The sequence below is a fragment of the Rhizopus microsporus genome (genome assembly GCF_002708625.1).
Source record: "Rhizopus microsporus ATCC 52813 unplaced genomic scaffold scaffold_23, whole genome shotgun sequence".
Lineage (NCBI taxonomy): Eukaryota > Fungi > Mucoromycota > Mucoromycetes > Mucorales > Rhizopodaceae > Rhizopus > Rhizopus microsporus.
This window is the reverse complement of record NW_019671938.1, coordinates 93150-114451: the sequence shown is the minus strand read 5'-3', so window position 1 is coordinate 114451 and position 21302 is coordinate 93150. Positions and strand designations below refer to the sequence as shown.

At 36.8% G+C, this 21302-nt stretch overlaps 9 protein-coding genes across 9 annotated transcripts in view; 5 read left to right on the top strand and 4 right to left on the bottom strand.

Moving 5' to 3' along the window:
* Nucleotides 1-365: 365 nt before the first annotated feature.
* Nucleotides 366-1881, bottom strand: RHIMIDRAFT_295065 (uncharacterized protein; the record flags this gene model as incomplete). Its single annotated transcript, XM_023614147.1, has 9 exons — nucleotides 366-436; nucleotides 484-570; nucleotides 621-768; nucleotides 822-997; nucleotides 1055-1098; nucleotides 1149-1381; nucleotides 1432-1537; nucleotides 1596-1708; nucleotides 1780-1881. The coding sequence occupies 9 exons, from the start codon at nucleotides 1879-1881 to the stop codon at nucleotides 366-368; spliced, it is 1080 nt and encodes a 359-aa protein (XP_023462224.1).
* A 4176-nt stretch (nucleotides 1882-6057) lies between these two features.
* On the top strand, nucleotides 6058-7026 carry RHIMIDRAFT_241530 (uncharacterized protein; the record flags this gene model as incomplete). The annotated part of the gene is made up of 1 exon (XM_023609603.1): nucleotides 6058-7026. One exon carries the CDS (start codon nucleotides 6058-6060, stop codon nucleotides 7024-7026), a length of 969 nt encoding a protein of 322 aa, XP_023462223.1.
* Nucleotides 7027-7334: 308 nt separating this feature from the next.
* On the bottom strand, nucleotides 7335-8365 carry RHIMIDRAFT_73394 (uncharacterized protein). The gene is made up of 2 exons (XM_023615619.1): nucleotides 8242-8365; nucleotides 7335-8194 (listed from the first exon to the last, which is right to left on the bottom strand). Exons 1-2 carry the CDS (start codon nucleotides 8320-8322, stop codon nucleotides 7382-7384), a joined length of 894 nt encoding a protein of 297 aa, XP_023462222.1. The 5' UTR covers nucleotides 8323-8365; the 3' UTR covers nucleotides 7335-7381.
* Nucleotides 8366-8605: 240 nt separating this feature from the next.
* RHIMIDRAFT_241528 (GAF domain-like protein) lies at nucleotides 8606-9340 on the bottom strand (the record flags this gene model as incomplete). Its single annotated transcript, XM_023609602.1, has 4 exons — nucleotides 8606-8734; nucleotides 8789-8947; nucleotides 9024-9173; nucleotides 9236-9340. 4 exons carry the CDS (start codon nucleotides 9338-9340, stop codon nucleotides 8606-8608), a joined length of 543 nt encoding a protein of 180 aa, XP_023462221.1.
* Nucleotides 9341-12530: 3190 nt separating this feature from the next.
* Nucleotides 12531-14476, top strand: RHIMIDRAFT_73366 (malate synthase). The gene is made up of 4 exons (XM_023615618.1): nucleotides 12531-12951; nucleotides 13001-13139; nucleotides 13187-13357; nucleotides 13412-14476. Exons 1-4 carry the CDS (start codon nucleotides 12588-12590, stop codon nucleotides 14346-14348), a joined length of 1611 nt encoding a protein of 536 aa, XP_023462220.1. The 5' UTR covers nucleotides 12531-12587; the 3' UTR covers nucleotides 14349-14476.
* Nucleotides 14477-14813: 337 nt separating this feature from the next.
* Nucleotides 14814-15936, top strand: RHIMIDRAFT_207821 (glycosyltransferase family 49 protein; the record flags this gene model as incomplete). The annotated part of the gene is made up of 2 exons (XM_023607011.1): nucleotides 14814-15698; nucleotides 15751-15936. 2 exons carry the CDS (start codon nucleotides 14814-14816, stop codon nucleotides 15934-15936), a joined length of 1071 nt encoding a protein of 356 aa, XP_023462219.1.
* Nucleotides 15937-17165: 1229 nt separating this feature from the next.
* RHIMIDRAFT_73293 (uncharacterized protein) lies at nucleotides 17166-18164 on the top strand. Its single transcript, XM_023615617.1, has 6 exons — nucleotides 17166-17193; nucleotides 17255-17313; nucleotides 17366-17449; nucleotides 17497-17648; nucleotides 17710-17914; nucleotides 17980-18164. Exons 2-6 carry the CDS (start codon nucleotides 17256-17258, stop codon nucleotides 18063-18065), a joined length of 585 nt encoding a protein of 194 aa, XP_023462218.1. The 5' UTR covers nucleotides 17166-17193; nucleotide 17255; the 3' UTR covers nucleotides 18066-18164.
* A 98-nt stretch (nucleotides 18165-18262) lies between these two features.
* RHIMIDRAFT_241525 (uncharacterized protein) lies at nucleotides 18263-20414 on the bottom strand (the record flags this gene model as incomplete). Its single annotated transcript, XM_023609601.1, has 6 exons — nucleotides 18263-19399; nucleotides 19447-20012; nucleotides 20067-20100; nucleotides 20153-20164; nucleotides 20213-20304; nucleotides 20360-20414. The coding sequence occupies 6 exons, from the start codon at nucleotides 20412-20414 to the stop codon at nucleotides 18263-18265; spliced, it is 1896 nt and encodes a 631-aa protein (XP_023462217.1).
* Nucleotides 20378-21302, top strand: part of RHIMIDRAFT_286380 (small GTPase-binding protein) — a gene marked incomplete at both ends in the record, with an annotated part of 1309 nt that continues 384 nt past the window's right edge. Inside the window, 4 exons of the mRNA XM_023613376.1 lie at nucleotides 20378-20397; nucleotides 20779-20863; nucleotides 20914-21114; nucleotides 21167-21275. Coding sequence (XP_023462216.1) covers nucleotides 20378-20397; nucleotides 20779-20863; nucleotides 20914-21114; nucleotides 21167-21275 — 415 coding nt within the window. The remainder of the gene's footprint in view (nucleotides 20398-20778; nucleotides 20864-20913; nucleotides 21115-21166; nucleotides 21276-21302) is intronic.

Here is a 21302-nt window from a genome sequence, read left to right as displayed (position 1 = left end):
AACAATGCTCTGTTCTTTTCCTACAGCCACACTTTTAAATAGTCACTTTCTTTTTTTATCTTGGTTTACATCAGTGGCTGAAATTAAATATTCTGTCAAATAGTCATGGCAGCTACATCATTTCAAGCCAAGCAATTCTTATGCATGCTTGTTAAGGATACATGATTTTACTATTTTTTTTTTTAAAAAAAATGCAATGCATACCGATGCATCAAAACCAGTTTGAGATACTTTATGCAATGAGTAACAGGGAAACAAAATATGACAGGTACACTGCTGCAGAATTGTAAGGGATACAAAGGATGATCATTTTATAATAACAAAATGGATAAAACTCAATAAATAACATTTATTTCATCCTTTAGCTAGTCAAGCGACAGCGTACGGCCGCCATTCTCTTCCGTAGACGAATGAAGGGGATCCAGGCCCCTGAGCACTAACAAGACGTGAGCTTACTTTTTTTTTTTTTAATAAAACACTTACAGTGTCCTTTGAGACCTTTATCAAAGTTGTGCCAACAGATTGCAGCGTTAAGACTGGTGAGAATAAGCAAAAACAAAGTCACACCAGCTAAATGAAAAGATGAGTATTAAATGGCGTATGTTGTGTGTGTACACTACCAAAAAAGGTGAGCACTTCATTGACATATCGATACTTTTGTGCCTGAGAAGGATCATAGATACGACAAATCTTGAATATAAAGTAAGCAACACCAGCAGCCAGTCCGATGAAGAAGAGAGTCATCAGTTGCCTTGACTCGTGACGGACCTACGAAAGTCTGTTGACAAGACAATCAACAAAACAAGGTATCAAAGACTTACGGCATACACGGCTAATACAAGAGCTAGACAGGTCCCTGGTAAGGCAACAATGGTCAATGGATATTCGGCATCGCCTCGCTGAAGGACAAGGACAAGGAATTGAATGGAGAAGCCCAAGAAAAAGAAGATGTCGAGCTTTAGAATGGTCAAGAAGATCTGGTACCATCGATACATGTCTAATATAAAAATGCTAAGCCCGTTTCTATTGTTTCCTTTCTTGTGTCAATACTTACTTCTAATATCCGGATCTGCGCCGATTTTCTTGTATATTCTCCATCTATCATCATTATTATTATTTTTACTCCCTTAAACAAAGATAAAACTCACCCAAACTCGAGATAGAGACGAGCACCGAGATAAAAATAGGCAAGTTGACAGACACCAATGACAACAGGTGCAGCAAAGATGATCTTTTGTAGATTGGTGACTTTTTCTAATTGAGTAGGAAAGACATATTTTAGGGCTTCGGCTATTTGCTTAAATTGAAATACGGCATAAGCAAAACAACAAAGGTTAAATAAAATAAAGGCAATGATTTGGATCATGTTTTTGTTGCGGACCTAAAGAATAGATTAAAAAAAAAGGAGACACTCTAAATAATATGCCTTACTGCATCCCAAGCTAAGCCAACTTGAAAGACAAGTGAAAAGATGAATATGCTTAGATAAACGGGTATTCCTTTTTGTAAGCCCACATCACTCGATTGTTCTGCAAGACTATATAGATCTATAAGTGAACTATGTCTATCTACTGTTGCATATATATATATATAACCTCTGATTGAATCGAGACAACAAGACTGATTCAAGTACAATAACGATCGTTGCCTCTAAAATGGTAAGCAAGACGAGGTATATTGAATTTTTGTTTGCTGAAAATGAACATGTCTGAAGATAGAGTGTTAAAAGGGCAATCAAATTGGTTTTTTTGTTATTGCAGTACTATCTATTTCATATACATTAAAGGTCGCATCCGGTGTTGATTCTTTATTATTTGGATGTTCATTTTCTCTCTCTTCGTCACTTAGAAAGCTATGTGAAGAGTTAAAGTAGTTTGGCATAAAAGGCAATAAAGAAAAAGAAAGAAAAAAAAAAGAGAGAGAAACACAATTTTTTCGTTATTTAAAACCGCTCATTTGTTACACCTCAAGTTCTTTGTATAATAAAAAAAGAGGAGACATGTAATTCTCTCCCTCCATTATTCTTACTACTAAACGGGCGGTTATTTTCCTTACAGGTACGTTTCCTTTTTATGAATTTGAAGATTAAACTTTGCTTTAACGCATCTTTATTGATAGTAAGACGGTAATCATTATCTTCACCAACAAAAAATAGGAAATGAAGGGAGAGATATTTATAGGAAGTAAAGGGTTAGAGCTATTTTTACTTTTCTAAATCAGGAAAACTGTGCCTATTGAATCCGGATCTACGACACTGTTACTGCTGAATATATTTTTATCAGCTGTGAAAAGCAGCTGACAATAGACAGTGTTTTCTTTTATCTATAGAGACACACATTTTTCTTCAATTCTTGATGCCTGTGATTTGAAACACCAGCACAGTGCCTTCAGATGCAGTATATAGATCATCTTTCACTTTGCAGCTCCTAAACCGTCCAAAAGTTGATGTTGGGATAAGCTATCTTGAAATTATTTCTCACTTTTCTCCTAAACCTATGTTGCTACTGACTTGTGTTACAAAAATACTCAAGCATAACTGAAAGAGAATCAAACCCGTTGATTTACTTTACATGAAATTAACAAAAGGGCAAAACCGCTTCATACTATGTGATCGGAGCAAAATTCGAACTGATCTTTCAATATTAGAATCAAAACTTACGAGGCTCTTGTACAAGAATTCAAAGCCGATATAAGACTCATTGTTGACATGAACGACACAGAGCCGGCTTATAAACAACTCGATGAGAAAAGGATTAGATGCCCCTGACAATTTGTTCTATATAACCTAAACATTATAAAAATATCAAACAAAGTGTATGCTTCCGACTAGACACACCTTACAAAAAACAAACGGACCATCGACAGAGACACACTGTTTTCACATGGTATTGGCAGCTTTTTGAAATAGTTGTTGAATGTCATTCCTAACTGAGAGGCATACTTATCTCAATCATAGTTGAGTCCGATCCGACTTCTGTGTCGTATTTCTACGTTTATATCGAAGGATATTGTATACCCTTTGACGTAATATAATCAATATATTTACATAATGCCCTGTATTAAGCCTGCAACATTGATTCATAACATCTGTAGTCTGTCACAGTTGATGACGCGTCATATCTAATATGCAATCAACTTCTTTTTTCTCCATGAATCTCTTTGTTTTCTCTCTTCATAAATGACTACAAGAGGCCCTATTCCATCTTATCGTATTCTTATGTTTCCGACGTAAAGCTACTTATCCACCGATTATCACAATACTGAAAATTAAAGGTGTGGATGTATTACCGCTATGGAACCAGTATAAGACTGAATCACACGATATTTTAATTACTGGAGTAGCTACAGTGGGATCAGATGTTCAAAAAGCTTTGCAAGTACTTTAGTTAGGTTTGTTCCCTTCCTTATTTAGCTAATATTTTAGATCACAAGCACATATAATGTTATTAAAAAAAGATTATTTACTGATTTAGCCAAAGCGTTACACATTTTCATATTACAAAATCTCATTTGAAGCTAAGATCCTATATTCGAATCTCACAAACCACTTCAAGTAGCTTACTTTTGAGGGTTTTAATACCGCTTTCTATGGTTGTTGGTTGTTGGAAATAAGCAAGTTATGAATGATTGCGGTACCCACTCAAGTTGAAATAAGCATGGATCCCAACGTCACCAATCCTTGACCTACCAATTATAATGATTAGTTTATTTCCCTTCACTCCCATTAGATTGTGTGCTTTCCCCCTCCACTACATTATACATTCCTACTTTGTTGAACTAGCCCGGGCAATTTCAGTATAAAAAATACTGCATGCCAGCTGGCTTTAATAAAAGACTGTTTAACCGTATTGCTAGTTGGTCATCAAACATTAACTTGTTTCCTTGGACCAAGTCAATGTTTTCTCTCAACTTTATATATAGTTTAGTGTGGCAAATATTCGATCATACCTCAATATTTATAAAGTCAGATATTGTTACATCCTTTTACATTTTTGTAATGTCCCTTATAATTAGAAGATGTAACCACTGACCGACTCATGAAGATGCCACGGACCTGGAACTGCATATCATCCAAATGATTTTGCCCAAAGATGTTTTATTTATTTTGTCTAGACTAAAATTTGAAAGTCAGGGGAATAACAAAAGAGCAGATATAATCCAATTGAGCTAGTTTCATTCTAATATCAGACGGATAAAATGAAGGGCAAAAGAATGATGAGTAACATGGCTAATTCAATAAAACCATGTAGAGACGTGTGGTTGTCATTCGTGTTTCATGTTGCAGCTGATTCATTTCATTTGGGGCATATAATTGATCAACCCGTGAGTCCAAGAGAATGCCAGCTTTAGAAAAACAAAAATGCAGTGATAGTGTATTCTGATAGAAATGAGAGGATCTCATATAGATGCAGGTGCATATAAGGCCGTCAGTGCATATAAAACTGAGTAATAACATGCTTCTCTATTTGACACACAAGCTAGTTTTTTTTTATTTTTTTAGTAATCTGTACTTATCACGATTATATTCAAGGGCTCCGTCCTGGATGAAAAAAAAAATAAAGAATAAGTAAAGATAACAGTTTAGGTTCTTATCACTGCATAATCTTTTTGTTCCGGGCTCTTGCTGTAGCCATTTTTATTTCTTTATCTTCAAATGTTTTGAAAAATGTTGTTTATTAAAAGCTCTAAGGGCGATATATGAATAGCAATAGCAGAGCCGGTCTTAGCAATGTTACCAAACATGTGGTTACGTTTTCGGTAACATTTCCGAACACAGCCTTGACGGCAGAAGCACCTCCCTCGTGTTAACCTTCTAATGTATAGTAAGGTTCTCTAAAGTTCAGTTGTTGGGGCTCCGATTTGCATGTTATCTGATAATATCATTAGCCTTGGTGGGAAGTAAAGTCTTGGATCTTGTAGACTTGCTACTTCCTGTGTGGTACGTGCCAATAGGTAGTATATTCTCTTGAAAAGTCTTGATACAGATTTAAAGATCCTTTTCATACGGACAAGGCTAGACTTTTTACTCACAGTTGCCTGCTTTGCTAAGATAAACTCCTGTTACAAAGCCAACTTTGTTGATCGACATTAGCGTTGCAGATTGTAGATAGCAAACCGAATGAATTGTTAATGATCTTCTTTAGAGTCTAGACATTCACTGCATATCTTTTATCTTAAGCATACCTCTCTGCCGTATATTGACACCCTCCAATAGATAAAGTAAGGCATGTAAAAGTCCACTCCTTACATGTCAGTTATAATGCTTCTAGTGCGTGTAGTTAATAGACTCCGAAGTATTTGTCACCATTTATGCGTACATGGATCAAAAGAGAATTCTGACTAAAAGCACTAAATAGCTTTGTAATGTACTCCAATCAACATACATCTTACTTTTCTATTACCCTTTAACTTTATTTTTTTTTCCTATATTCTTAATTAGAGGCACTTTTTAATCTCAGATCCAATTGGTTTTTTATCAATTACCGAATGCTGTACTTCTTTTCAACATTGTAGACAACCCAGGCTTGGCTAATAAAAGAATAGCATTATTCTCTTGTATCGAATTCTATAAACAAATAAACAATAAAGAGAAAAGCCACATGATGGTCGGGATATTTACCTAAAAGTCAATCATTTTGACCGGTGACAGCTTTTGTCAAAAAAAAGAAGGAGGGAGTCAATAATGCAGAAACGGACTGGGAACACAACATAAACAACAACAAACACACAACACAAAAAAAAAGGAGAGAGGGAATTAGAGACAAAGAGCTATGCTTCTGAGATTCTAAACTGGCCATTGAATATGATTGGTTGTAGACTATTCACAAACAAAAGAAAAAGAGGGAGATGTAGATCAAATGGGAAATAGAGGTCAGCAGTTAAGAAAGAGACCACATTTGTTTTATGAAACTTTATTCTCAACAAATATATAAATAGGTCCATCGTTTCTATAGTTTCTCTTTTCTTTTCTTTTTTAAATTTAAAGTCTTCATTTATATTCTCTTTTTAATATAAAAAAGTGTAATCATTTCTAATTCAATTCAAAAAAAAAGGGAAATGAAGCTTGATACGGGCCAACCGCCGCCGCCGTCGTCATCACCCATACCAGCATCGCCACATAAAGGCTGTAACTCAACTACTTGTTGCTCACCAGCAAGACTCTGGCGTACACTTCAAAACTTGATCAAGCAAAATGACCGGAAGGAGCTTTTGGCATTCTTCAAAGATCCTCGTCTTGAACACATCGTACGTGTTGCCCTCACTTCTCGTGTTTCGAATGATGGCTCATTATTACCTGCTTCTCAACGACATACGCTGGTCAGATTTGCAAACCCTCAATTGGCTGCCGAGGCATTTCCTTTGCTTGGTAAACGCTTGACGGATCTGAATGCATTACAGCTCGCTCTCTTGGAAAGTTCCGAATCGACTGTGATGGCATTACTGACGCAGCTCAAACTCCATGCGTCTACAGAAGAGATGAAATCATTTGTTCAACATGTCTGGGGTCAAGGTAATACCTCTCTTCACTTGGCTGTCTTTCTGAACAGACCTCGTGTGGTCAAGGCTCTGCTTGACTTGGGTGCATCTGTGGATTGTTTGAATGCAAAACAAAAAAGTGTGATTGACTGCTGTCATGACCAAAGCATGCTTGACATCCTGTTACCACCCCAAAAGAAGAAAGTTATCCAACATGAATTACCTAATATGGAACCCATGGTTGTCAAGGATGAGCCAGTGGTTGCCAAGGATGAGCCAATGGTAGAACCTATGGTTATCATCGAAGAAAGAGTTCAAAACACGAGCAGCTATAATAATAACAATAACAACAAGGAATCAGCCATATTAGCACTTGACCCATATTTGCTACTCTTGAAACATCATGTGCAACAACAACAACAACTCAATACGTCAACAGCAGCAATGCATTACTCTTGTGCACAAACAGTGATCAGTCGGTTTGTGAAGCAATCAGTCTACTTGTCTCAAGAAAAGAAGCCTCCTGACATACTCTTGGTTTCAGCTTAACTTCATGTTTGTGTGAACTTTCTATACTCTGACTCTTTCTTATGTACATCTCTTTTCTAAAAAACTCTTTTTGTGTGTGATATATTTTACATATGCCCTATTACATATATATGTTCACTCTTTTTTATTTCCTTCTGTAGACAAAAAAGAACCCTCATCTCCTACCTTTCATTTTTCTCAAAATAATGTAGATAAACAAATATTTATGGTACATATAAACCCCCTCTTCTCTCTTTTTCTCCTTTTTTCTAATAAAAGAAACCCAAAATCTGTGTCTTTTTTTTTAAAAAAATAAAAAAATGTATGTTTCTCTCTTTATATATATATTATAAATCTACAATACTAAAACGATAAATTAGATGAAAAAATGAGTATGAGCTTTACTCTGCTCATGCACCTGCATTTCATGCATCTTGTATGCATTTAATTCTTCCTTAATGATTTGAGCCATCAAAGGAGTCAGTTTCATGCAAACAGCATCAGGGTCTGATCCACGATCATAGTCTACTTTTGAAAATGTTTCTTGTATCGACACCAACTTGGTAAATCGAACTGTTTTTTTCTTTGTATTACACTCAACGGGTGCTTGCCTATTCTTTTCCATTGTTTGCTTTTTATACATGCGATGAGACGAAATGGACCACTTTATCTCGAGTGATGTTTCTTTCTTTGGCCATCTTTTAGGTACCACGGAAGAAAATGAACCTGAACGCGTCACGGATGGTTTCTTTTTGCTTTGAAATTTGTTCTTTATCCTTTCTGTCAGAGATACACTTCTCGTCGCTACAGGCTTTACTGAATCCAAAGGCGCGACGGCTGGTTGTCGAAAAGGTGTTTGATACAGTTTTTGAAATGCATTCAACAGACGAGAGCTAGATTGTGGCGACAGTGGCTCCATGGGCTTGACGTAATCTGGAAAAGGGACTGGGGTATATTGAGAAGAAAGAGAAGAAGAAAGGGGCTCCCAAACGTCTTGATTTAACTGTGGGCTATAAACTGTAATTTTACAAGTGGAGTGTGCAGGTTGATCCGTAGTCTGTAATACTCCTGCTTTCAATACTGAGAATCCTATGAAATCATCCTCTTTACTACCATCATCTGTCGCAATAGACTCCTCCTCTGATTCCTCTGCTGAATATAATGAAGGTGTCATTGAACATCTTTTATACTACAAATTATTAGTTTAGGAAACAGATAAAGGTTTCAATGATGTACCTCTTGATCTTTTTTTTCTGGGGCATAATATGGTATTGGGTATGTTTCCATAGAAGATGTCCGAAAGATAACAGGCAACATGTTTTGAAAGGAGAGGAAAAGAAGAAGAAAAAAGAGTATTTATATAAGACACTCTTTTTTATTTTATTTTTTTTCCTTGGATTTGTTTTAAATAAAGGAATAGAAAAGGATCAAATCAGGAAATAAAGTGTGGATAGTAAACTAGGAGACTAATAAAGTTATCTTATTAAAATTATATATAAAAAAAAGGAGGGGGGAGGTTATTTCATGCTTTATCCTTTTTGTTTACCCAAATCCCCCTCCCCTTCTTTTCTTTTTATTTATTCAAAGGAGGAAAGGGTCCTCAGACTGAGGTTTCTGGCCACTCACAGCTTTTGATGATTGCTTCTACAATGGCTTCCAAACCCTTCTTATCCTCTTCATCAAATCCCTCAGTTTTTTCACAATCAATATCCAATACTCCTAAGACCCGCTGCATTTACAACATTAACCATCACTGCATCTTTAAATCATGTCATACTCTTACGTTATCTTTGACCAAAGGTACAACAATTTCCGAGTTTGAAGCAGAGTCGCATGCGATATGTCCTGCAAATTGATGGACGTCTTTCACCACTTGCGTTTCTCTTGTCTTGGCTGCAGTTCCACATACTCCTTTACCGAAGGGAATCAAGGTGCAGGCAACCTATTCATCGGTTTGCGCGCGCACACATATATAAGGATCAACATGTATATATATAGATTTATATATATATTTTTACCTTTCCTTGAAATGGACCGAGGATCAACTGTTGATCATTCTTGGGATCGGTAAGATAGAAACCACACCAGTTAATGGGCTTGTTTTGAAAGTGTGAAAGTGACATTAAACCATGATAGATTATACTAGACACATTAGATAAGTTGGTGACCTTTAATAATAAAAACAAGGAGGGGTAAGTATTGACGTAATAAAGACCCTATTAAAGCATACCCAAAATGTCTGTCCTTCACAGATACTCTCAACTTGAGTCAAGAGAATCTCATAAAAATCCTTTTTTGAAGCACTGTTATCTGTAATGGCAGGAATATCCTTCATATTAAAAAAAAAAAGATAACTTTAGCTCCAATCACAATAGTTGCTTGTAATAGGTAGAGAACTTTGGTGGCCCAATCAAAACTCATATCTCATTCAGCACGCAAAGATGGGTAAGCTTTTTACCTTTTCAATATATCCAAGGAGAGAATACAATCAGCTCAAGGTATATGTGAACAAAAGCTAGGTCAGTGATTCATCCCATAACAGGGAGTCTGTATAACAAAGTATTCCTTATCAAAAAGGAGCGACTGGTTGACTGTTACTGTGCAAGATGTGTTAACCCTTTTGAGTATTAATGCGCTGATCTGTAAAAGACGCCATCTGCTTTGTCTCCTTGGTCGAAATTATGTGTTAAGGTCAGCATAGAGTTCATCCGGACCCTTTTATAGTATGTCCACGTGAACCTGTAGTGCTTCCTCCTCTTTCATTCTCCCCCTCCCCTTGAATAGCTTTTCTTTGTCCCAAAAACAATGCGCAAGTCAATGGGAACCCACTCCTTTATTGATATTGTTTCTTTATCATGACGGAATACCTAAACTAGGCAATACTATTTTGCATTATGAATAGATTGCTTTTTATCAAGTATAAGCAATTGCTCCAAGAAATGCACTGTAACGGGAACTAGAAGGGCATGGCACCTTTGAAATCGTCAAGTGTTTATAGGCATTTGTAGCTAGTATACCCAAAAGTAATTAAAAGCAATTGTTATGATAAGGGAATAGTATTTTCTTTTTAACGTGCTTGTTTGAAGGGCATTAACTGAAATGTGTAGCTTAAATTCGTCAATCCAAACTACCATCGCGCTGCTTACTGATCATAAAGTGTGAATAACTCAGATTGGTCAGAACACATGCACAGCTCGTATGCATCCGTCCGTTGGCGTCATCTCAAAAAGGGTATTGAATATCATGACAGAACACGCATATTTTCATTGTCAATGCAACTCAACTTGCTTAACTTCGGTTTTGATCTCTTTGGACAATTCATGCAACAAACGTCGCGTCTATCAATTGAACCTTTTTTCTTTTTACATGATGTATTAACGTGAGCAGTGGGTCTGGATCACTTCCTAATATTGCTGATATTTTATTACAGTTCATCATGTAACCTAAAATTAGGAGTAATATATAATTAATTGTAGCAAAACGCTGCTGTTGATACTCAAAAAGCTGTTTTTGTATTTGAAATATAAGATACACAAACTATGCTGTTCAAAAAGTGAAGTAAAAAAAAACTGTAAATATGGATACGACTATTGACCAATCCCCACGTCTACAAATGTGTTACTGAAGAGTGGCTCTTGAGTCCCTTGCCAAAGAATTCAGGAAAACGTCAAGATTTTAGAAAAATAATATGCTAGTCATATACCTTTTGACGTCCCATTATCTTTTGTTACCCACGCTTTTTTTTTAACGTATTACCCCAACTTTTCATTGACGGCTTGTCACACCCAATGTCAGTGCATCAAGCGCTTCCTTTCTTCCTTTCACAAAAAGAAGTTCTTGTTGGAAAACTCTTTTAAAGGCTTTGATGTAACTGTATAGTAAAAAAGAAGAAAAGACATGACCCTGGTGCACTTTTTTTTTATGAAGCATAGCCTTAATGACTTCCCAAACGATAAAATATAAAATGTCCGCCCAGATTAGGTTAATACTTTAGGAGGTTAATGCAAAAAAAAAAAAAAAAAAAAAAAAAAAAACTCTCTTCCGGACGCAAGGGTAAAAGAAAAAAAATGTCTCAGTTAAAAATAAGTATTGGTGCTTCTAAAGATGTTGTGAATGCTTGGGACATTCTCTCTAGGCTTATCACTAGATAACCATGATATATGGCATTGACCGCATATAAATAGCAGCCATAGATTCTCTCCCCCTATAAAACACACGCTCTTTTTCATAAAGAATATAATTCGTATATTGTCGACTTGTTTGCCTTTTTACAATAATAAAGCTGAACACAACAGTGTTTGTTGATTTTTGATCTTAACGATCACCACTGGATTGATCCCTTTTCAGAAGAAGAACTACAAGAAATACAAAAGCTCGCAATATCCCAATCATGTTGAATTTCCAGTTAATATGGCAAGTTTCCTGGACGAAAATCCAAAGACCACAAATATCGAGGACATTTTCCTATATTTGAATAACCAAATAATCGATCCGTATGAAAACAAAGATGTATATTGGTTGAAAAACATGTTATTAGATATTTCATTTTCATTTTCTTATTAAAAAAAAAGGTAGCTTGGGTTATAAGCTGGTTTCTATCAACTGGGAAAACTAAAGCCATTCATGTATCTTAGTAAAGGTAAACCTTCCACTTCAACACAGAGGTAATGGTATCGTTAACCACGTCTTCAGAGTACAACCACGTAGAAACATTACGTGTATAATATAAATTGACGCCTTACCCAGTAGAGGTAAGCGATTCTGATCTATGACAGAGATAATGTCGTGATGACTCGTGAAGAAGTTGATAGCTTTTCTGCCTATGCCGGCAATCAATTTATATCAGCCTAAGCATTATCAATATAGAAAGCAAACACTTGATGCACTCAAAAATAAGCCAATACTACGAGCGCTTCCTAACCTAAGGCTGTCTAGTGGGATATCCATTAATATAAATACAAGTGATTGATCTTGGTTCTTTGTTGATCAAAACTGACAACATAAAATTAAAAAAAAGACTTCTTTTTATCTTTCTTATTTTTATATTACTGAGAATAAAGCGTAGCTAGAAAGCTTATAACTATATTGGAGGTCGGAGTGGAGGCAACGGCAATTGTGGTAGGCACGACCCACAATCACTGTATGAACTAAAAAGTCAGATAAGGGTAACATGTGCCTCGAGGTATAATGAAGGCAGTCATGCGTTGACTTTTTATACCTTTCAAAAAGATTCTCACGGTGTCTTTGCCAATCAATACGAACGGATATACGTTATGGATGATTTCGGTATCCTTTATTCTTCTCTTTCCTTGAACCCTTCGTTGAACTTTTATTTGAAAATGAACATGTCTTGATCGAAGGGGGTACACTGTCTAGTTGTACTTTGCAAAACCCTTGTGTAATAAACAGAGAGATAAGATAAAAAAAAAGCGAAAGGATTAGGGGTGATTTCATGCTATTCAGGTGGGAAGATAAACTTCCCATTTGAGGAAATCAAAGTATAAATACAGCGGTTTAGTTTATTCATTACTTAATTGCTTACCTTTCTTCTTCGTTTTTCTTGGCTTTGACAACAAAAAGAAATGCTCTTATCTACAGATTCAAACTTATATGGTGTCTCTATCTTGGCATCGACTACAGATGAACAAAACAGGATCCTTTCACCTGAAGCACTCCAATTCATTAGCACCTTGCACCGTGAATTTAACCCGACTCGCAAGCTTTTGCTTCAGAGAAGAGTCATGCGTCAGAAAGAAATTGATCAAGGCAAACTTCCAGACTTTTTACCAGAGACAGAGCACGTTCGAAATGACCCAAACTGGCGCGCTGCATCTCCTGGACCAGGTCTTGAGGATCGTCGTATAGAAATCACAGGGCCTGTGGACCGAAAGATGATCATTAATGCACTAAATTCAGACGCAAAGACATTTATGGCAGATTTCGAAGGTAAGTTCGTTTTGTTTGGTGTATATATGTATCGATACTTAGTATTCAGATTCAAATTCTCCTACCTGGGAAAATTGTATAAACGGGCAGATAAACCTTTATGACGCAGTTAGACGTACCATCGCCTTTACGAACCCCGCAGGAAAACAGTATAAGCTCAAGGACCGTACTGCAGTACTTCTTGTTAGGTAAAAAAAAAAAAGACATAATCTTTCTCAAAACTCACATTATGTAGGCCACGAGGTTGGCACATGGAAGAAAAGCATGTCTTAGTAGACGGTGAGCCTATCTCTGCATCTATTTTTGATTTTGGTCTCTTCTTCTTTCATAATGCAAAGGAACAAATCAAGCGAGGTCATGGCCCCTACTTTTATTTGCCCAAGATGGAATCTCATCTGGAAGCTAGGTATGCAAAGCTATCGTTCTATTATATATCAAGACGCTAACTTTTAGATCTTAGACTGTGGAATGACATATTTAATATGGCACAAGATATGCTTTCTATCCCAAGAGGAACCATTCGCGCTACTGTTTTAATCGAGACGATTCTGGCAGCTTTTGAAATGGAAGAAATTATCTATGAACTTCGTGAGCACTCCTCTGGCTTAAATTGTGGTCGATGGGACTATATTTTCTCATTTATCAAGACATTTCGTCATCACCCTGAATTTGTTCTTCCGGATCGTTTTGAAGTTTCCATGACAGTCCCCTTTATGAATGCTTACGTACGCCTGCTAATCCAAACCTGTCACAGACGCGGTGTTCATGCGATGGGAGGCATGGCCGCTCAGATACCTATCAAGGATGATCCAGAGGCACATGAAATAGCTATGCAAAAGGTACGTACGGATAAACTGCGAGAAGTCAAGGCTGGGCATGATGGCACCTGGGTTGCGCATCCTGGCCTTATCCCTATTGCTCTTGAGGTGTTTAATGAACATATGCCTGGACCCCATCAAATTGATGTTCGTCGACAACCGGAAAGAATCACACAAAAGGACTTGTTGAATGTCTCCTTCGAGGGCCGCATTACCGAAAAGGGTTTACGCGATAATATTCAGGTTGGACTTGATTATATGGAGTCATGGCTCAGAGGGGTAGGCTGTGTGCCTATACATCATTTGATGGAAGATGCTGCAACAGCAGAAATATCACGTTCTCAGCTATGGCAGTGGGCAAGGCATAAGTGCAAGACGGCAGAAGGACATCAAATCACCGGGGAGTATTGTCTTAAAATACTTGATGAAGAAGTGCAAGCAATCAGACAGAGGCTGGGTCCCAAGTACTCTTCAACAAAGTATGAACTCGCCAAGATGGCATTCGCTACAAATATAACAGGTGACCAATATGACGATTTCTTGACAACATTGCTGTATGATCATATTCTTTCCATATAAAAGAGTTCTAGACTGTAAACAGTGACTATATTGCAATAAACTATCGGCACTCGTCCAGGCCAATCAGTAAATTAGGTTGACTACTTGTTCTATCTCCGACCAGTATATAATTGATCTGCAATATTAGGCCTTTTCCGCTTTTCTTCTTGTTGCTTATCTTTTTTGCCGAAAAACAAAAAAGAAAAAAGGCATTTTATATATATATATATAATTATACACTCTTTTTAAAAAAAATGGCATTACCGAAGGCTGCCAACCACTTGATTGTGGTTTATATAGTATGTTCAGTTCTATACACTTCAATATACCTATTGGGATTTAGAGGTGGCTCATCCGAAAAAGATCTCGTGGTACAAAATGGAGTAGCTAGTCTGCAGCAACGATACATGGGGAATCACATTGTCAACTGGACAAATAGCGAAGGTAAATAACACATATTGTAACTGTCTCTTTTAAAATGACAAGATGAAAACAGGAGAATCTACATCAGAGGACATTGTATTAAGCAAAGTCTTTGCCGAAGCGATGGGCCCTTCAAAAGTGATACCATATTATTTTAAAGCAACTGAAAAATTTGATAATGAGGAAATTACTATGGCAACCTTAGTGACCTACAATCGTTTCAAGGTACTCAGTCGACTTGCATCACATTACAAAGGCCCTATTTCTGTTGCCATTCACGTCAACGATGACCATACAAAAGAAAAAATTATTGAAGACCTTCACCAACTTTTTGCCGATAACCCAGATATGGGTCGTTATGTTGATTTGCATCTTGTCATTGATAACTTTGACCGTCAGTTCAACATGTGGAGAAATGTTGCCAAGTTTTTTGCTCGAACTGATTACATCATGATGCTTGACGTTGACTTTTACCTCTGTACGGATTTTAGAAAGTCACTTGCAAAACAACCAGAGCTTATGGAGTTGCTAAGGGCTGGAAAGGCTGCTATCGTCGTTCCTGCCTTCGAATACATTGAAGAGGCTGACGGTGAAGACTGGAACAAGTTTCCAACCAATAAACAGGATCTTCTGAAGGAAGTTCAAACGAAAAAATTGGACATGTTCCATCTAAGCTGGAAGCGTGGTCATGGGTCAACAAATTACGAAAAATGGTACAAGCAAACAAAACCTTATAAAGTAACAGAGTATAACTACTCGTACGAACCTTATGTCATCTTCAAGAAAGAAGGCACACCTTGGTGTGATGAGAGATTTGTCGGATATGGTGCTAATAAGGCTGCATGCCTGTTTGAAATCTTTTTGGCTGGTATTGACTATTGGGTGCTTCCTGACGATTTCTTGATTCATCAAACTCATCATTACCCAGAAGACACGAGAGCTAAAGAGGTATGTTTTTATATATATGTTGTGGAGCCAAGCTAATTTTTTTTATCTATAGCGTACATACAACAAAAAGCTATATGATTATTATAGAGAAGAAACCTGTCTTCGATATGCTCGTACCATGATTGCTGCAGAACAATGGGACACGTCAAAATCTGCCAATTTGAAAAAGGAATGTGGAAGAATCCGTGGGTTCAATGATGTTATTGAAAGAATTGTTGAAGAACATAATGAATTATAGACACTTTTCTGTCATTTTGCGTGAAGCAGTTAATGATCAAACAGTCATCCTATTTCTTCATCCGAAATAAAGCAAAAAAAAAAAAAAGCTTGAACGTTAGCTATCGATCCTTATCATCCTTTGCAACTTTAAATGGATAAAACAGAACGAAGTTTTTCTAGGGCGTGGCAGAAGATAGTATTTTTAATAGACTCTTTATGAAGAGTAACATTTCAGTTGATTTGTATTTACCTATTCAATGTATCCACTATTACAAGTAACCCTCTCTATAAAGATGTTTGACGTATATCTCGTTTGCTTGTGTATATGTTAGAGTGCAAGATACATAGAGACAGTCTGTTCATTTTATCTTACCCCATCTATCATTGCCCAAAAAAGCACTTACAGCCCGTTTATGTGCTGTTAAATGACTTTAAAAAAATAGTATAGCCACTTGTAAGAATAAGGCTTTCTTTTTTGTTTTGCTTTCTTTAATAAACAGAATGAATAAAGTTTACTTTTTGTTTGTTTATTTACTGTAATTAATGTTGTCGAGTATCATGTTGACATCTTTGTAGCTTGAACTTCTTCTCTGTCAAGAAAACATAGGTGTATATTTCAAATATATGCTATTGTGGTTATTGCTTATGGAGTAATTTGATTTTGTTTTTATCTTCGTAATAAGCTCGATATTATTTTATTGGGGAAGAATTTCTTTTTTATCTTTCCGTGTTTTTTAGCTATGTCGAATGTCACGACTTCCAAGAAAGGGCTTTGCCACTGGTCACACAGAGAAAAACAATGACATCTAAAAAAAGGTTCATGTTGCTACGCCCTTTATGTTATGATGCCAACCTGTGACATACATCGATCACCATCCATCACCTTACGCCCTCCCATGGTGCGGTTTTATCCCATTGGGCGTCTGTTTGTTTTCCTGATTTTTCCCCTCCACACGTCAATGATAAATCTGTCTGCATAAAAGATAATTGAAAGTGATACGCAAGATCAAATAAAATAAATAACATTGTATCATTTGAGTTGATATCAAATATAACCTTGCATTAACCGATAAGTCCCTTTGACCTTATTATAGACGTCTTGACCGAAAACAGCCTCAGGGTATTTCACGCCACTTGTCTTTTTGTTTCAATAAAGTGTGTGTATATATGTGTGCTACCAACAAATATGCAATACAATGGTATAAAAGGAAACTTTTTGCGCTCTTTCTTTTTTATCTTTTCTTCTCACTTTCTCCAAGCAATCTATTTAAAAAAAGTAAAAAAAAAATAAAATAAAAAGAGATCGAAAAGACATAATATTAACCCTACTTTTATAGTATGAATCGTTCTACAGAAATGATGAATCAAATCGCCTCTGTCAAATTGGTACTATTAGGTAACAAAGCCCCTTTATTTTTATAGCGCTGAAATCGTGACAACATCCATAGGTGACTCAGCTGTTGGGAAATCAAGCATTATCACAAAATACGCTACAGATACATTTGTAGAAGGGAGGGAGGCAACCATTGGAGGTAAGACCTCTCGCTTTTGACTGCTTTTATATAACACCTGTGTGTAGCCGCCTTTTTAGCAAAGATATGTTCAACAGAGGATAGAACCGTCAAGTTTGATATCTGGGATACCGCAGGACAAGAAAGATTTCGTTCATTAGCACCCATGTACTATCGAAATGCCGCAGCTGCCTTAGTCGTCTTTGATGTGACAAATTATGTAAGTGTGATCATCAGACTACACCACAAGAAAGGGACTGCTGACAAAAAGTTTATTTTAGAATTCGTTTATAGGAGCCAAGAGATGGATCGACGAGTTGCCCTCGGATGTAATGGTTGCTTTGGTCGGAAATAAAATTGATTTGGAAACCCAGAGACAAGTGTCAACTGAAGAAGTGCAAGAGTACATAAAGGAAAATAGTCTGTTATATATAGAAACAAGCGCGTGCTTAGGAACGAATGTGGATCATGTGTTTAAAGAAATAGGTATATTTAATTAAATCGCAGTAGTAATCTGCCCCTTTTTTCTAAGCCCTTGTATATTTATATAGCCAGAAACGTATCTTTAAGAAAACCGTCAAGAGCAAGACAGATTGAACTTGATAAGCAAGCTCAGCGTAGTAGCTGTGCATGTTAAATGTATACCATATAATGTAATATTCCCCCTTTTTTTTGTTATTCTGTAATTAGTACCAATAAATATCCCGGCGCATAAGCATGATGTTTACTACAATTAGAAAATCATTAAAAGGCATGCAGTGTATGCATAAAGACAGTAAAAGAGCAATGACGTAGCAATGTATTTATAATAATCATATTCACATATATTTACAGTTATTCCTTTGATGAGTTAGAAGTGTTCGAGGGTGTACTGCTGCTAGTACTAGCACTTGGCGTTTTATCATCCAGATTTTCAATGCGTCGCAACATGTGCCAAATGAAATCCTTATTTGTCCAATATGAAAAGTGAGCTCTCAACCCGATCAAGTATTCATTAGCAAGCATGGCCATCATGCTTTCTGGCTGCAGCACATAGTCGATCCTTCGTCCTCCCGGTAACTTACTCTTTTCATTTTGCTCTTCCTCTTCTACATCCGTTATCTTGTCATTATCCTTGGCATTTGCATTGGGCACAGTGGAGTCTTGGGCAACATCCGCTTTGGATTCACCAGGCTCAGTGATAGCTGGCCCTGGTTTATGCAATTCTGCATTCAGATCGGACCAGATATCATCTCCGCCACCCTTTGTACTTGCCGTGGACTCTTTATCAGTGGTCTGCTCGTCTGTATGACCTTCCTTCTCTTCATCCTTATCCTCTTCCTCATGAACATGATCAACATAACTCTTCGTTCTTTCCAGACGAGGTAAACCATCAATACCTAATACTTCGACGAGATGATGACAATTGCCCGGAGAGTGTTGATCCGTCATCGTCTTTCTTAGTTGCACTCTCTTTGTCTCTGTGCCTTCGGGTTTCTGATCATCAGTATAGGGTAGACTATACGTCTTTGATCGTGGCTGTATCATTGGCCTTGGTAAATTGCTGCCATTGTTCTGTACTAACAATAACTCGTCAGCTGACGTCAAGGTCCTATCGAGATCTTCACGTAATGCCAACAGCTGCTCTCGCGTATCCAGTTCCTCCCAGCACTTTTCCTCTGGCTTATCTCCCTCCTTTTTTGTGCCCTTTGAAAAGTACTGTAATAGAGAAGAAATGAATCCGTTTGTTGGAGGGATCTGCTCTTGTACATCTCGTTGTTGCACCTCTTGGTCTTTAGCAGCATCTGATGTAGCTTCATACAAGGCTCCAGCTACCTTATCCTCTTGTTTCCATGAAAAGAAGGAAAATAGGGACGCAGAGATGGGAAAAGAAGGGAATGAGAAGGAAGGGCCGATGGGTATGGATCGGTCGATGAGTACTGCAGGCTTATCAGTAAAGTAATCATTAAGTAAAGGCTCAAATCGATAACCCTAGAAAAAGTTAGACATTGAGTTCAATGCATGTTGCAAAACTTTACCAATGGATCAAATGGATGAAAAATATTTTCAAATTGAATATCATGCTCAGGATGATATAATGTCGGATTCTGACCGCGGAATGTGAGGACAGCACCTAGAGGAGAGCCAAGGCCAAAGAAATAATCAGGCTTAAAGTTTAATTTGGAGAATTTGACATCCAACTTGTTATACATGTCTTGCTCTTGTTCAGTCAAGTTGTCTCGCTGATGTGACAGAATATCCCAAGTGATAATTCCTCCCAAGGAGTAACCCAAGATGATGATTTTGCCATTAAAATTGGGATGCTTTTCGATGAAATGTTGATATGAAGTATTAAAGAGATGAGTGACGTTATCAATGATCTTTTGTCCTCGATCTTTTGAAAAGTAGTAGAGGACATCAGCCAAGTATTCATTCTCTATCAATCGGATAGTGGGTATAGACTTTAGGGTGATCTTGTTCATAATGGGGTCTACTTGTTCATGGATATGTCTGTGCCATTCAATAGGTATCAGCTCAATGCGGACATCATGACTGGGTATTTTGTATTGTAGTACTTGTCTCGTTGTCTCTTGTAAGTCCTCAACTATATACATACGTTAGCTTCTTGTACGTCATAGATCACTTTCGATTTTCTTACTGTGTTCATAGAATTGACCGTATTGCTCTGTTTGCTATTTTTGATTTTAAAAAACATATTTTAAATATTTATATAAATTGACTTACTTGTCCAATGCCCTATTGTTGATTTTTAGTTTAGCAGACTATATTGATGATATAACTTACATGAATCACAAAGATGACGTGGTCTACTGGTTTATCAGAATGATGATCTACGTCTATTTGAGAATGACCCTCTTCATCAGCTGACAGATTATCTATACATATATACATAAGCCAAGCTTTTTTTTCCTATAATTGTCTTTTTTTTACCAGCCTGAGTATCGGATAATGGAGGTGAAGGCACAAATGTAGACTCGAAAAACATAAAAGAAAAAGAAAAAGAGAGATAATGAAAAGGAAAAGGAAAATGATGGAATATGTCATTCTGACTTTCAATAGCGAAAACGGGCTGTCTTTGACCCTTAAATCGCATGATGTAATATCTCACTATTACTACCATAGAGTGGTACAATACATGTGACACGCAAAGATAGAGAGACAGAGAGACAAAGAGAAAGAGAGACAGGATAAATTGAGAAAAATCATTTGACCTGGTACCTTTTTCCCCATTTTTTCTCCTCTTTTTTACTTTTTCATTTCTTTGTTATAAAAATGCCAAAGGTAATAATAACAATAAACACTACACAAAAAAAAACAACCAAGACCAACATTCCTATTTTATAGCTTAGTCGTAAAAAGTTGGTTGTAGTGGGTGATGGTTATTGTGGAAAGACGAGCTTATTACACGTATTCCAGCATAATGCATTTCCTGAAGTAAGAGATACTTTGATTTCTGTGTGTGTGATGTTGACTTTTATATATAGGATTATGTACCTACCGTGTTTGAAACTTATATAGCCGTTATTCCACTTGAAAATGGTAAATCGATCGAATTATCATTATGGGATACAGCAGGTCAAGAAGAGTATGATAGACTTCGACCTCTTTGTTATCCTGAAACGGATGTCATCTTGGCTTGTTTTGCCATTGATCAGTTACAGTCATTTGAAAATGTCAAGGATAGAGTAAAGACGTACATAATGAAAAAAAAAGAGAATAGTATTAACTTTACTATAGTGGATTCCTGAAATGGATCATTTTTTATATGGTGTACCCAGATTACTAGTTGGAACAAAAGCGGATTTAAGAAATAATACAGATCGTATTAATGAATTACGTACGGATGGTAGACAGTTGATATCTATTGAACAGG

Excerpts from the sequence above, each read along its gene's own strand:
- RHIMIDRAFT_73394 (XM_023615619.1), bottom strand. The coding sequence starts at position 8,322 with ATGTTGCCTGTTATCTTTCGGACATCTTCTATGGAAACATACCCAATA. Across the intron at positions 8,195-8,241 it reads CAGAAAAAAAAGATCAAGAG|TATAAAAGATGTTCAATGAC; the intron begins GTACATCATTGA and ends AATAATTTGTAG.
- RHIMIDRAFT_73366 (XM_023615618.1), top strand. The coding sequence starts at position 12,588 with ATGCTCTTATCTACAGATTCAAACTTATATGGTGTCTCTATCTTGGCA. Across the intron at positions 12,952-13,000 it reads ATTTATGGCAGATTTCGAAG|ATTCAAATTCTCCTACCTGG; the intron begins GTAAGTTCGTTT and ends CTTAGTATTCAG. Across the intron at positions 13,358-13,411 it reads GAATCTCATCTGGAAGCTAG|ACTGTGGAATGACATATTTA; the intron begins GTATGCAAAGCT and ends TTTAGATCTTAG.
- RHIMIDRAFT_73293 (XM_023615617.1), top strand. The coding sequence starts at position 17,256 with ATGAATCGTTCTACAGAAATGATGAATCAAATCGCCTCTGTCAAATTG. Across the intron at positions 17,649-17,709 it reads TCTTTGATGTGACAAATTAT|AATTCGTTTATAGGAGCCAA; the intron begins GTAAGTGTGATC and ends AGTTTATTTTAG. Across the intron at positions 17,915-17,979 it reads TCATGTGTTTAAAGAAATAG|CCAGAAACGTATCTTTAAGA; the intron begins GTATATTTAATT and ends ATATTTATATAG.